Raw genomic sequence first — 12646 nt, 5'->3', positions numbered from 1 at the left:
CGTGGGGGGGTCCCGGTGGGGAAATGGGGGGGGGTCCCGGACCCCCCCGTCGGGCCCCGTGCCGGCCGGGCGCCTCCCGCGGCTCCCTGGAAACGAACGCGTCAAAGCGGGGGGGGGGCGGCGCCGGTAAAAGCGGGGCCTTGGGGGGGGGGGGGAAAGGTGGTGGTGGGGGGCACGGGACCGATCCCCTCCGGTGCCCCCCCCCCCCTCCTTTTCCTCCATCCCCCCCCCAACCGCCCCAGGAGCTGCTGTTGCCGTCATGGGGCGCCGGGCAAACGCCCCCCCCCTGCTCACCAGGGTCCTGCGTGGGGCAGAGGTGAGGACCCCCCCCCCCCCGGACACCCACAGCACCACCGGGAGCCCCCTGTCACCCCCAGGTCCCCCCCAGGACCCCACCACCCCCGGGACCCCCCCATCGCCCTCAGGTCCCCCCCAGGACCCCACCACCACCAGGACCCCCCCCAGGACCCCATCACCACCCTGGTCCCCCCTTCGCCACTGGGACCCCCCCATCACCCCCATGTCCCCCCCCAGGACCCCAACACCCCCCAGGCCCCCCCAAGACCCCATCACCCCTGGGACCCCCCCCCATCACCACCGGGACCCCCCCATTGCCCCCAGGTCCCCCCATCACCACCAGGACCCCCCCCAGGTGGTGGCCCCATGGTGGGTGGCCCCATGGCAGTGTCCCCATCCTGGTGTCCCCCATGGTGGTGACCCCACGGTGGTGTCCCCATGGTGGTGACCCCATGGCATTGTCCCCATGGTGGTGTCCCCATAGCAATGTCCCCATGCTGGTGCCCCTCATGGTGGTGTCCCCATGCTGATGTCCCCATGGCATTGTCCCCATGCTGGTGCTCCCCATGTCATCCCCACAGTGGTGTCCCCATGCTGATGTCCCCATAGTGGTGTCCCCCATGGTGATGTCCCCCATGGTGATGTCCCCATGGCAATGTCCCCAAGCTGGTGCCCCCCATAGTGGTGACCCCACGGTAGTGTCCCCATGGTGGTGACCCCATGGCATTGTCCCCATGCTCGTGCCCCCCATGGTGGTGTCCCCATGCTGGTGCCCCCCATGTCATCCCCACAGTGGTGTCCGCATGGTGGTGACCCCATGGCATTGTCCCCATGGTGGTGCCCCCACAGTGACATCCCTATAGTGGTGTCCCCATAGTGGTGTCCCCATGGTGGTGCCCCCCATGCTGGTGCCCCCCATGCTGATGTCCCCATAGCATTGTCCCCATACTGGTGCCCCCTATGGTGGTGTCCCCACGATGGTGTCCCCACGGCATTGTCCCCACGGTGGTGGCCCTGGGGGTGGCACCGTTCCCCTTGCAGGGCGAGCGCTCTGCCCAGGCGACGCTGGCGGCGTGGCAGCAGTACCGGCACGCCTGCGAGCTGCGCCTGCGCCTCGACCCCCCGGCACCCGGTGAGCACGGGGGACACGGGGTGGGGACAACATTTGGGGACACCTCGGGGGGGTGAGGGGGACGCAAACACCGACCCCCCACCCCCCATCCAGGTCCCGTCTGCAACCGCAGCTTTGACATGTACGTGTGCTGGGGGGACGCGCCCCCCAACAGCACCGCCACCGTGCCCTGCCCCTGGTACCTGCCCTGGCACCACCGAGGTAAGGGGACGCTGCAAGGGGGGTGGGGGGACACGGGGGACTTGGTGGTGGCCCCCCCGGTGACGCGGTGGTGGCCGTGGTGGCCAGTGCAGGGCGGGGTGGTGGCCCGGCGCTGCGGCCCCGACGGGCAGTGGGTGACCGATGGCACCGGGCGGCCCTGGAGGGACCACTCGCAATGCGAGGACCTGGAGCAGGAGCAGCCGCTGCAGGTGGGTGGCGATGGTGGTGTGGCGTGTCACGATATGGCATGCTATGTCGTGACATGTCACGCTGTGACGTGCTGTTTGATGTCACGCCGTTGTACGTCGCGCCGTGCTGTGACGTTCTGTGTCATGCCGTGCCGTGCCATGCAGTGACACGCTGTGCCATGTCACATCTTGCTATGTCGTGACATGTCATGCCATGTCGTGCCGTGTCACGCCATGCCGTGCCATTTTATGTCATGCTATCACATGTCACACCATGCCGTGACATTCTGTGTCATGCCATGCCACACCATGCCATGTGTTGACATGCTGTGCCATGTCACGCCGTGCCATGCCATGTCATGCCGTGTCATGCCATGTCGTGCCATGTCATGCTATGGCATTCCGTGCTGTGCCATGTCACACTGTGCCATGTCACATTGTGCCATTCCACGCCGTGCCATTCCGTGCCATGCTGTGCCATGTCACACTGTGACCGCTGTCCCTTGTCACGCCGTTCTGTGCCACATCGTGCCGTGCCATGCTGTGCCATGTCACTGTGACCACTGTCCCGTGTCACGCCGTGCTGTGCCACGTCACACCGTGCCATTCTGTGCCGTGCTGTGCCATGTCACACTGTGACCACTGTCCCTTGTCACGCCGTGCTGTGCCATTCCGTGCCGTGCTGTGCCGTGCCATGCTGTGCCATGTCGCTGTGACCGCTGTCCCTTGTCACACCGTGCTGTGCCACATCACGCTGTGCCATTCCGTGCCGTGCTGTGCCATCCTGTGCCATGCTGTGCCATCCTGTGCTGTGTCACGCCATGCTGTGTCACGCCGTGCTGTGCCATTCCGTGCCGTGCCACGCTGCGAGGTGCCGCGACATGATGGGACGCAGCCGGGGCGGTGCCAAAATGCGTGCACGGAGACGGGGGGGAGCAAAGGGGGGGCTGCATCGCAGTGAGCTGTGCTGCAGCGTGCCGTGCCGTGCCGTGCTGTGCCATACAACGTGCTCTTATCCCGTGCCAGGATGTGCCGTGCCGTGTTGCAGTGCCGTGCGCCGTGCTGTGCCGTGTTGCACCGTGCCATGAACCGTGCCGTGCCGTGTTGCACCGTGCTGTGCACCGTGATGTGTTGCACCGTGACACGAACCGTGCCGTGCCGTGCTGAGCTGCACCATTCCGTGCTCGTGACATGCACCGTGCTGTGCTGCACCGTGCCATGCTGTACCACGCCGTGCCGTGCTGTACCACGCCGTGCCGTGCTGCACCGTGCTGCACCATGCCGTGCTGCACCGTACCATGCTGCACTTTGCCATGCCGTGCTGCACTGTGCTGCACCATGCTGCACCGTGCTGTGCCGTGCTGCACCGTGCCATGCTGCACCATGCCGTGCCATGCTGCACCGTGCTGTGCCATGCTGCACCGTGTTGCACCATGCCGTGCCGCACCGTGCCGTGCCATGCTGCACCGTGCTGTGCTGTGCTGTGCTGTGCTGTGCTGCACCGTGCCATGCTGCACCGTGCCATGCCGTGCTGCACCGTGCCGTGCCGTGCTGCACCATGCTGTGCTGCATCGTACCGTGCTGTGCCGTGCTGCACCGTGCCATGCTGCACCATGCCGTGCCATGCTGCACCATGCCATGCCGTGCTGCACCATGCCGTGCTGCACCGTGCCGTGCTTCACCATGCCGTGCCATGCTGCAGCATGCTGTGCTGCACCTTGCCATACTGTGCTGCACTGTGCCATGCTAAACCGTGCCGTGCCGTGCTGCACCGTGCCATGCTGCACCGTGCTGTGTTGCACCGTGCCGTGCTGCACCGTGCCATGCCATGCTGCACCGTGCCATGCTGCGCTGTGCTGTGCTGCACCATGCCGTACTGCACCGTGCCGTGCCGTGCTGCACCGTGCCGTGCCATGCTGCACCGTGCCGTACTGCACCGTGCCGTGCTGCACCATGCCGTGCCGTGCTGCACCGTGCCATGCCGTGCTGCACCAAGCTGTGCTGCATCGTACCGTGCTGTGCCATGCTGCACCATGCCGTGCCGTGCTGCACCGTGCCGTGCCATGCTGCACTGTGCCATGCTGCACCGTGCCATGCCCTGCGGCACTGCACCGTGCCGTGCTGCACCGTGCCATGCCATGCTGCACCGTGCCATGCTTCGTGCCCCATCCCGGTGTGCCACCACATCCCAGCACCCTTCAGTGTGTGTCCCGAGCCGTTCCCCGTGGCATCCTTGTGTCCCCACCATGTCCCCATGTCCCCCTGCTGTCCCGGTGTCTCCACGCTGCCCCCACATCCCCACACCATCCTGGTGTCCCCATGCCATCCAAGTGTCCCCACACCATCCTGGTGTCCCAATGCCATCCTGGTGTCCCCACGCTGCCTTCCCACGTCCCCCTGCTGTCCCCACGTCCCCCTGCTGTCCCCATGTCCCCACGCTGTCCCCGCGTCCCCACAGCAGCACGCCTGGCTGCTGGAGCAGTTCCGCCTGGTCTACACCGTGGGCTACTCCCTGTCCCTCATCTCCCTCCTCCTGGCGCTGCTGCTGCTGCTGCTCTTCAGGTACCGGGGGGATCGGGCGCTGCCAGCGGCACCCATAGGTGCTGCCGGGCACCCTTGGGTGCTACCCAAGCCCCCTCGCCCCCCCCCAGGCGCCTGCGTTGCACCCGCAACTACATCCACGCCAACCTCTTCCTCTCCTTCGTGCTGCGGGCGGGCGCCATCCTGACGCGGGACGCGCTGCTGCACCGCCACCTGCGCCCCGGCCTCGGCGACCCCCTGCAGCTGCTGAGCCAGCAGGTGGGGGCACCCATGGGTGGGGGGCACCCTTGGGTGGTGGGGCACACGAGGGAGGGGGCGCACGTGGGTGGGGGATGCCCGCTGGGGGGGGGAATGTGTGGGGGGAGAACGCAAAATTTTGGGGGTTCTGAGGTGGGTGCCGGTGCCACCACGGGGCTGGTGACACCATGGTGGCAATGCCACCACGGTGCTGGTGACACCATGATGCTGGTGCCACCAGGATGGCAATGCCACCGTGCTGTTGGTGCCACCACGCTGGCAGTGCCACCACGGTGCCACAAGGACAATGCCACCACGGTGCTGGTGCCACTGTGCCACCAGGTGCCACCAGGTGCCACCACATTGGCAATGCCACCGTGCTGCTGGTGCCACCACGCTGGCAGTACCACCATGGTGCCACAAGGACAATGCCATTGTGCTGCTGGTGCCACCGTGCCACCAGGTGCCACCACAATGGCAATGCCACCACACTGCTGGTGCCACCACAATGGCAATGCCACCGTGCTGCTGGTGCCACCATGCTACCAGGTGCCACCAGGTGCCACCACGATGGCAATGTCACCACAGTGCCACAAGGACAATGCCACCACGGTGCTGGTGCCATCGTGCTGCTGGTGCCACCGTGCCACCAGGTGCAACCAGGTGCCACCACGATGGCAATGCCACCGTGCTGCTGGTGCCACCGTGCCACCAGGTGCCACCAGGTGCCACTAGGTGCTACCAGGATGGCAATGCCACCATGCTGCTGGTGCTGCCACCGTGCCGCCGGTGCCACCCCGGTGTCCCCGTGGCGTCCCCCGGCAGGCGGTGGCGGGGTGCCGGCTGGCGCAGGCGCTGACCCAGTACTGCGTGGGTGCCAACTACGGGTGGCTGCTGGCCGAGGGGCTCTTCCTGCACAAGCTGCTGGTCCTGGCCACCTTTTCGGGTGACCGCTGCCTCCCCGCCTTCCTCCTCCTCGGCTGGGGTGAGCCACATGTCCCCCGTGTCCCCAATTGTCCCCACGCCGCGGTCCCCAACCCCTGTCCCCAACCCCGTCCCCGCAGGCGCCCCCGTGCTCTTCGTGGTGCCGTGGGTGGTGGTGCGCTACCTCTACGAGAACGAGGGGTGAGTCCCTTTGTGCCCCCCCAAATTTTTGTCACCCGGAGGGGACGCCGCTGTCCCCAAGGGGGTGTCCCCAAGGAGGGGGGGACAGCGCCGAGCTCCGTCCCCGCTCCAGGTGCTGGGAGAGGAACGAGAAGGCGGCCGTGTGGTGGATCATCCGCTGCCCCATCCTGATGGCCGTGGCGGTGGGTGACACGGGCACGGGGGGGGTGACACGGGCACGGGGGAGGTGACACGGGCACGGGGGAGGTGACACGGGCACGGGGGTGTCATCGTTTGTCCCTGTCCCTTCTCTTTGCCACAGGTGAACTTCGTGGTGTTCGTGCGCATCGTCCGCATCCTGGTGGCCAAAGTGCGGGCGCATCAGGTGGCCCGCGGGGACTGCAGGGTCAGGTGGGGACACATGGGGACATGGGGACACCGGGGGGGTGTGTGGGGACACCGGGGGGGTGTGTGGGGACACTGGGATGTGCTTGGGGACATCAGGATGTGCATGGGGACAAGGGGACACTGGGATGTGTATGGGGACACCTGAGCCCGTCCCTGTAATATCCCCAGGTGTGTCCCCATCAGGGTAATGTCCCCAAATGTGTCCCCATGAGTGTCTCCATCCATGTAATGTCCCCAGAAGTGTCCCCACATGTGTCCCCATCCCTGTTCCCATCAGGATAATGTCCCCAGGTGTGTCCCCATGTGTCCCCACGCGTGTCCCCGTCCACATAACGTCCCCAAATGTGTCCCTGTGAGTGTCCCCATCTGTGTAATGTCCCCAGAAGTGTCCCCAAGTGTGTCCCCAGGTGTGTCCCCATGCCTGTCCCCATCAGGATAATGTCCCCAAGCGTGTCCCCACGTGTCCCAGTGCCTGTCCCCATCCATGTAACATCCCCAGGCGCATTCCCCGTGCCCGTAAGCTCCCCGAGCGCATCCCCACACGTGTCCCCACGCGTGTCCCCGTCCCCACACATGTCCCCACGCGTGTCCCCGTCCCCGAGCGTGTCCCCCGGTGTCCCCACAGGCTGGCCAAGTCGACGCTGACGCTGATCCCGCTGCTGGGGGTGCACGAGGTGGCCTTCGCGCTGGTGGCCGAGGAGCAGGCGGGCGGCACCGTGCGCCTCGTGCGCCTCTTCCTGCAGCTGCTGCTCTCCTCCAGCCAGGTTGGGGGGGTCGTGGGGGGGCAATTGGGGTCATGGGGGGGCAATTGGGGTCGTGGGGGGGCAATTGGGGTCGTGGGAGGGCAATTGGGGTCGTGGGGGGGGTGTTGGGGGGGAATGGGGGGGGTGGGAGGGGCAGGGAGGGTGCAATGGGGGGTGTGGGGGGGTACAGGGGGGGCAATAGGGGGGCAATGGGGGGGTAATGGGGGGGTTATGGGGGCGTGGGGGGGCCGGGGGGGAACCGGGGGGGGACCGGGGGGGGCAATTGGGGTCGTGGGGGGGCAATTGGGGTCGTGAGGGGGGGTGTGTGGGGGAATGGGGGGGGTGGGAGGGGTAGGGAGGGCGCAATGGGGGGTGTAGGGGGGTGCAGGGGGGGCAATAGGGGGGTAATGGGGAGGTAATGGGGGGGTTATGGGGGCGTGGGGGGGCAATGGGGGGCAATGGGGGGGCAATGGGGGGCGTGGGGGGGCAATGGGGGGGCAATAGGGCAATAGGGGGGCAATGGGGGGGGCAGAGAGGTCAGGCAGGGGGGTGTCCCCCCCCCCCCCAAGCCCCAGGTGCCTCCCCCCCAGGGCCTCATCGTCAGCGTCCTCTACTGCTTCGTCAACAAGGAGGTGCGTGTCACGACATGTCGCGATATGGGGGGGACACACAACATATATCGCAACATATTGCGCCGCCTCGGGCTGTGCTGCGCCCTGTCGTACCATGCCAGGCCCTGTCACGACTCGTCGGGCGCAATATCACGATATGTCGTGACCTGTCGCCGTGCCCCCCCCCCCTCCAGGTGCAGGCGGAGGTGCGGCGCGGGTGGCAGCGGTGCCGCCTGGGTGCCCCCTGCCCCCCAGGAGCCCCCCGGGGACCCCCCCGGGGACCCCCCCGGGGTCCCCGGCGCTACGTGGCCGTGGGGGGGTCTCGCCCGGTGCCCCGAGACTCCGGGGGGCACCCCCTGGCTGAGAGCTGCTGCTGAGGGTGTGGGGGGGGCCCTGACACCTTTGGGTGCTGGGGGGGGGGTCCCTGACACCTTAAGGTGCTGGGGGAGGGGTCTGGGGGGTTCCTGGACACCTTTGGGTGCTGGGGGTCTGGGGGGACCCTGACACCTTTGGGTGCTGGGGGAGGGTTATGGGGGGGTCCTGGACACCTTTGGGTGCTGGGGGTCTGGGGGGGTCCTGGACACCTTTGGGTGCTGGGGGAGGGGTCTGGGGGGGTCCTGGACACCTTTGGGTGCTGGGGGGGGGTCCCTGACACCTTAAGGTGCTGGGACAGGGGTCTGGGGGGGTCCTGGACACCTTTGGGTGCTGGGGGGGGGTCCCTGACACCTTAAGGTGCTGGGGGAGGGGTCTGGGGGGGTCCTGGACACCTTTGGGTGCTGGGGGTCTGGGGGGACCCTGACACCTTTGGGTGCTGGGGGAGGGTTATGGGGGGGTCCTGGACACCTTTGGGTGCTGGGGAGGCCTAGGGGGGAGTCCCTGACACCTTTGGGTGCTGGGGGTCTGGGGGGGCCCCTAATACCTTAAGGTGCTGGGGAAGGGGTCTGGGGGGGGTCCTGGACGCCTTTGGGTGCTGGGGGAGGGGTCTGGGGGTGGTGTCACTGTCACCTCTGGGTGCTGGGGGGGGGGGGGGTGGGGGTGGTCCCAGGGTACCCCGGGCTGCTTGGCCCCAGCTTTGTACCCCCAAAGAAAGCTGTGACGTAATGCAGTGGCTCGTGTGACGTCATATCTGCGCCGGGGGGGGGGGAGGGGAGAACACACTGAGGGGGGGGGGGTTGGCACCACCCTAAGGTTACCCCCTAGCTGGGGACTACATCTCCCAGCATGCCCCTGCGCGCATGCGCAGCAGCGCCAGGTAACCGGCTGCTCGCACCGCGCATGCGCGGATTCAGCCGCCGGGCAGGGAACTACAATTCCCATCGGCCCCCTCCCCCGCGGCGCACGCGCAGAGCGCGGCGGCCGTACGCACGCGCGAGGCACCCCGGAAGCGGCGCGGAGAGGCGGAGCGGCCGCGCCCGGCACCTGCCCGGTGAGCGGGGGAGGGGCGGCGGGGCCGGGCGGGGCCGGGCGGGGCCCGGAGCCGGGGGCGGCGGCGGGGTAACGGCGGCGGGGAGCGGCGGGACCGGGGCTGCGGCCTGCGGGGCCGGCCGAGGCCCGGTTCGGCGGCGGGGCCCGGCGGCGGCGGCGGCGGCGGCTTCGGGCCCGGGGCCCGCAGCGGAGGCTCGGGGCGGGGGCCCGGGGCCGGGCCCGGGGCGGGGGCGCGCGCGCGCGGGGCGGGGGCGCGCGGGGGCCGCGGCGCGGGTTCGTCCCCGGGGCCCTGGGGAGGGCGGGGGGGGAGCAGGGCCCGCCCCCTCCTGCTTGGCCCCGCCCCCTTTCTCCCGCGGCCACGCCCCCGCGCTGAGCTCCCGCCCGCCCGCCGCCGCCGCGCTGCCGCCGTCCATATATGGGCATGGCCCGAGCGCGGCCCCCTGATTGGCTGCGGGCCGCGCGCAGCCCCCGCCGACAAACGGCCGGCGGTTAAAAGGGCCGCGCGCCGCGCGCCGGACGGGGCCCACCCCCCGCGCGGCTACCGCGGCCGCTTTAAGAGCCGGGGCCCCCCCCTCCTTCCCCCGGCCGGAGCCGGCGGCGCCGGTGAGGGGGCGGGGCGAGAGCGCCGGGGGGGGCGGGGCCTCGGGCAGGTGCGCGGGGGGCGGGGTTTAGGGGTTGGGGGCGGGGTTTAGGGATTGGGGGGCAGGTGCTCGTCGGGGCGGGGCTTGAGGGGGCGTGGCTTAAGGTGGGCGGGGCTTGATGGGGCGGGGCCGGGGTTGGGCCCATTCATGGCCCCGTCCCAGCCCCATTCATGGCCCCAGTGACCCCAGTAACGCCCCCACTGGCCCCATAGCGGCCCCATACTGGCCCCAGGAGCCTTGCCCTGTCCCCTTCTTGTCCCTCCCAGCCCCATATTGTCCCCAACCCCTCCCTCCCAGCCCCATATTGCCCCCCTGCACCCCCAACCTCTTATTATCCCCTTGCTGTCCCCCCCCAGCCCCATATTATCCCCACCCCGTCCCCTCCGACCCCATCCTGTCCCCCCCAGCCCCATATTGCCCCCCCGTTCCTCCCAACCCCATATTGTCCCCTTCCTGTCCCCCACACCCCATATTGTCTCCCCCTGTCCCTCCCAGCCCCATATTGTCCCCACCCTGTCCCCTCCGACCCTATACTGTCCCCACCATCCCCATATTGTCCCACTTTCTCCCCCCCAACCCTATATTATCCCTTTCCTGTCCCACCCAGCCCCATATTGTCCCCATCCTGTGCCCACCAGCCCCATACCGTCCCCTTCCTATTCCCCCCCAGCCCCATATTCCCCCATCCTGCCCCCACCAGCCCCATACCGTCCCCGCCAGCCCCATATTGTGCCCACCCCATGCCCCCCAACCCCATATTGTCCCCTTGCTGTCCCCCCAGCCCCATATCATCCCCTTCCTATCCCCCCCCAGCCCCATATTCCCCCATCCTGCCCCCACCAGCCCCACGCTGTCCCCGCCAGCCCCGTATCACCCCACCCCATCCCTGCCGACCCCGCTAACGTCCCCGTATCTCTCCCCAGGCCTGGGCACGGGCGCCGGCAGCTCGGCGACGCGGCGGCCGTGCCATGCAGCCCTGATGGAGCCCAACGCCTTCCCCCAGCTCCAGCTCTGGTGCCCGCGCCCTTTCGGCACCTACACCCAAAACAAGCCATGCCCGGTCCCCGGCCCCACCAAAAAACCTTGCCGTGCCCCCGAAGAACCCGCCGGACCCCGCGCCCCTTCGGAAAACACCCCGCCGCCCCCCGCCGCCCCGCCGGACGAGGGCAGGGTGCTGCTGGACACTTGGTACGTCATCAAACCCGGCAACACCAAGGAGAAGGTGGCTTTTTTCGTGGCCCACCAGTGTGGCGGCACCGGCCGCGCCAGCACCATGAAGGTGAAGGGCAACTGGGGCAGCGAAAGCTCCAAAGCCAAGCGGCGCCGGCGCTGCCACCACCCCGGCAAAAGCAAAAGCGGGGCTGACGGCGAGGGGGGCGGCGAGCCCCCCGACCTCCTCTCGGTGGCCGAGATGGTGGCGCTGGTGGAGCAGCGCACGGCGCTGGCCCTGCAGGGTTTCCAACCCCCGGCGGCGCCCGTGGTTTTCATGGAGGCGGCCGGCGAGGCCAAAACCCCCGCGGCGAGCGCCGACTGCAGCCGGGTGGCCGAAGCCGTGGCTCAATTCGAGTCGCGGCAGCGCGGCGGCGCGCGGCACAACGGGCTCTGCCACCCCGGCGCCGAGTGCGCCGCCGCCGCCGCCGCCACCACGGCCACCGCCGCGGTGGCACCGGCGCCCGGCGAGGTGCGCATCGCTTTCCGCATCTCCAGCGGGCGTGAAAACCGGCCCGGAGCCGCCCCGGCCGAGCCGGCGGCGAGCGGTGGGCGCCCCAATTGCGTTTTCGTGGGGTGCGGGGCCGCCGGTGGCACCCGCGCCAAGGACAAGATCACCTGCGACCTCTACCAGCTCATCAGCCCGTCCCGCGACGCCTTGCCCAACAACGTGGAGTTCCTCCTGGCCAGCGCCGCGCCCAAAGGGGACGGGGACGGCGCCGACGTGGACATGGGGTGCGGCGAGGGGACGGCGCCCCCCGGTAAGCCGGACGCCGCCGAAGGATCCGGCGGAGAGGCGTCGGCGTCGGCGGCATCATCGGCGGCACGGGACTGCGCGTCCGGCTTCCACGTGGACGTGGTGGTGACGGGGGTGGTGGACCAGTGCGTCTTTTTCGGCAAGGACAGCGCCAAGAAGATGAAGGAGGAGACGGTGAGGCTGCCGGCGCCGCAGGACGACCCGCCGCCGGGACAGCTTTTCCTCCTGCCGGGCGCCGAGGAGGCGGCCGAGGTGGGAGCGGGAGCGGCGGAGGCGGCCGAGGAAACGGTGACGGCGACGGTGACGCCGGACCCGTCGCTGTGCCGCTTGTACCGCCACGTCTCGCACGATTTTTTGGAGATCCGCTTCAAAATCCAGCGGCTGCTGGAGCCGCGGCAGTACATGCTGCTGCTGCCCGAGCACGTGATGGTGAAAATCTTCAGCTACCTGCCCACCCAGGCTTTGGCCGCCCTCAAGTGCTCGTGCCACTACTTCAAATCCATCATCGAGACCTTCGGGGTGCAGGCCACCGATTCGCGCTGGAACCGCGACCCCCTGTACCGCGACGACCCCTGCAAGCAGTGCAAGAAGCACTACGAGAAGGGGGACGTGTCCCTGTGCCGCTGGCACCCCAAACCCTACCACCACGACCTGCCTTACGGCCGCTCCTACTGGATGTGCTGCCGGCGCCCCGATAAAGAGGCGCCCGGCTGCCGAGTGGGGCTGCACGACAACAACTGGGTGCACCCGGCCGCCCGCCGCGACGACGGGAGGTGAAGGACGGAAGGAAGGGACGGTGACGGCGGGGGGACGCGGAGGGGGGGACGCCGGGGCGCAGGAGGAGGCGGGGAAAAAAGGAAAATGTGGAAAAAAAAAAAAAAAAAAGGAAAAGAAACGGAAGGAAGAGGAAGGAAAGGTGTGGAGGGTGTGGGGGGAAAGGGGGTCGGGGGGTGGGGGTGTTGTGGGGGTGTCACGCCGGTGGTGGCGCCGTGGGGTGGGGGCATCTTGGGGACATCACGCCGGTGGTGGCACTTTGGGGTGCGGGCATAATGGGGACATCACGCCAGTGGTGGCACTTTGGGGTGGTGGCTCCGCAGGGTGGTGGCATCATGGGGACATCATGCTGGTGGTGACACTTTGGGGTGGTGGCAC

General features: G+C 68.8%; 2 protein-coding genes across 3 annotated transcripts; both read left to right on the top strand.

The window, feature by feature from the left end:
• Positions 1-204: 204 nt before the first annotated feature.
• On the top strand, positions 205-7839 carry GIPR (gastric inhibitory polypeptide receptor; the record flags this gene model as incomplete). The annotated part of the gene is made up of 13 exons (XM_084502023.1): positions 205-316; positions 1339-1429; positions 1523-1630; positions 1718-1839; positions 4277-4380; positions 4470-4617; positions 5422-5581; positions 5661-5721; positions 5834-5903; positions 6023-6111; positions 6734-6872; positions 7442-7483; positions 7657-7839. The coding sequence occupies exons 1-13, from the start codon at positions 260-262 to the stop codon at positions 7837-7839; spliced, it is 1374 nt and encodes a 457-aa protein (XP_084358149.1). The 5' UTR covers positions 205-259.
• Positions 7840-8817: 978 nt separating this feature from the next.
• FBXO46 (F-box protein 46) lies at positions 8818-12409 on the top strand. Of its 2 annotated transcripts, none has more exons than XM_084501955.1 (2): positions 8818-8888; positions 10452-12409. In XM_084501955.1, exon 2 carries the CDS (start codon positions 10508-10510, stop codon positions 12269-12271), a length of 1764 nt encoding a protein of 587 aa, XP_084358081.1. In that variant the 5' UTR covers positions 8818-8888; positions 10452-10507; the 3' UTR covers positions 12272-12409. The 2 variants fall into 2 exon arrangements, with proteins under 2 accessions (XP_084358081.1, XP_084358080.1); XM_084501954.1 differs by lacking the exon at positions 8818-8888 and adding an exon at positions 9021-9490.
• Positions 12410-12646: the final 237 nt, after the last annotated feature.

This window comes from Aythya ferina, assembly GCF_964211825.1.
Source record: "Aythya ferina genome assembly, chromosome: 35".
NCBI classification, from domain to species: domain Eukaryota; kingdom Metazoa; phylum Chordata; class Aves; order Anseriformes; family Anatidae; genus Aythya; species Aythya ferina.
This window is presented reverse-complemented; position numbering and strand designations above follow the sequence as displayed.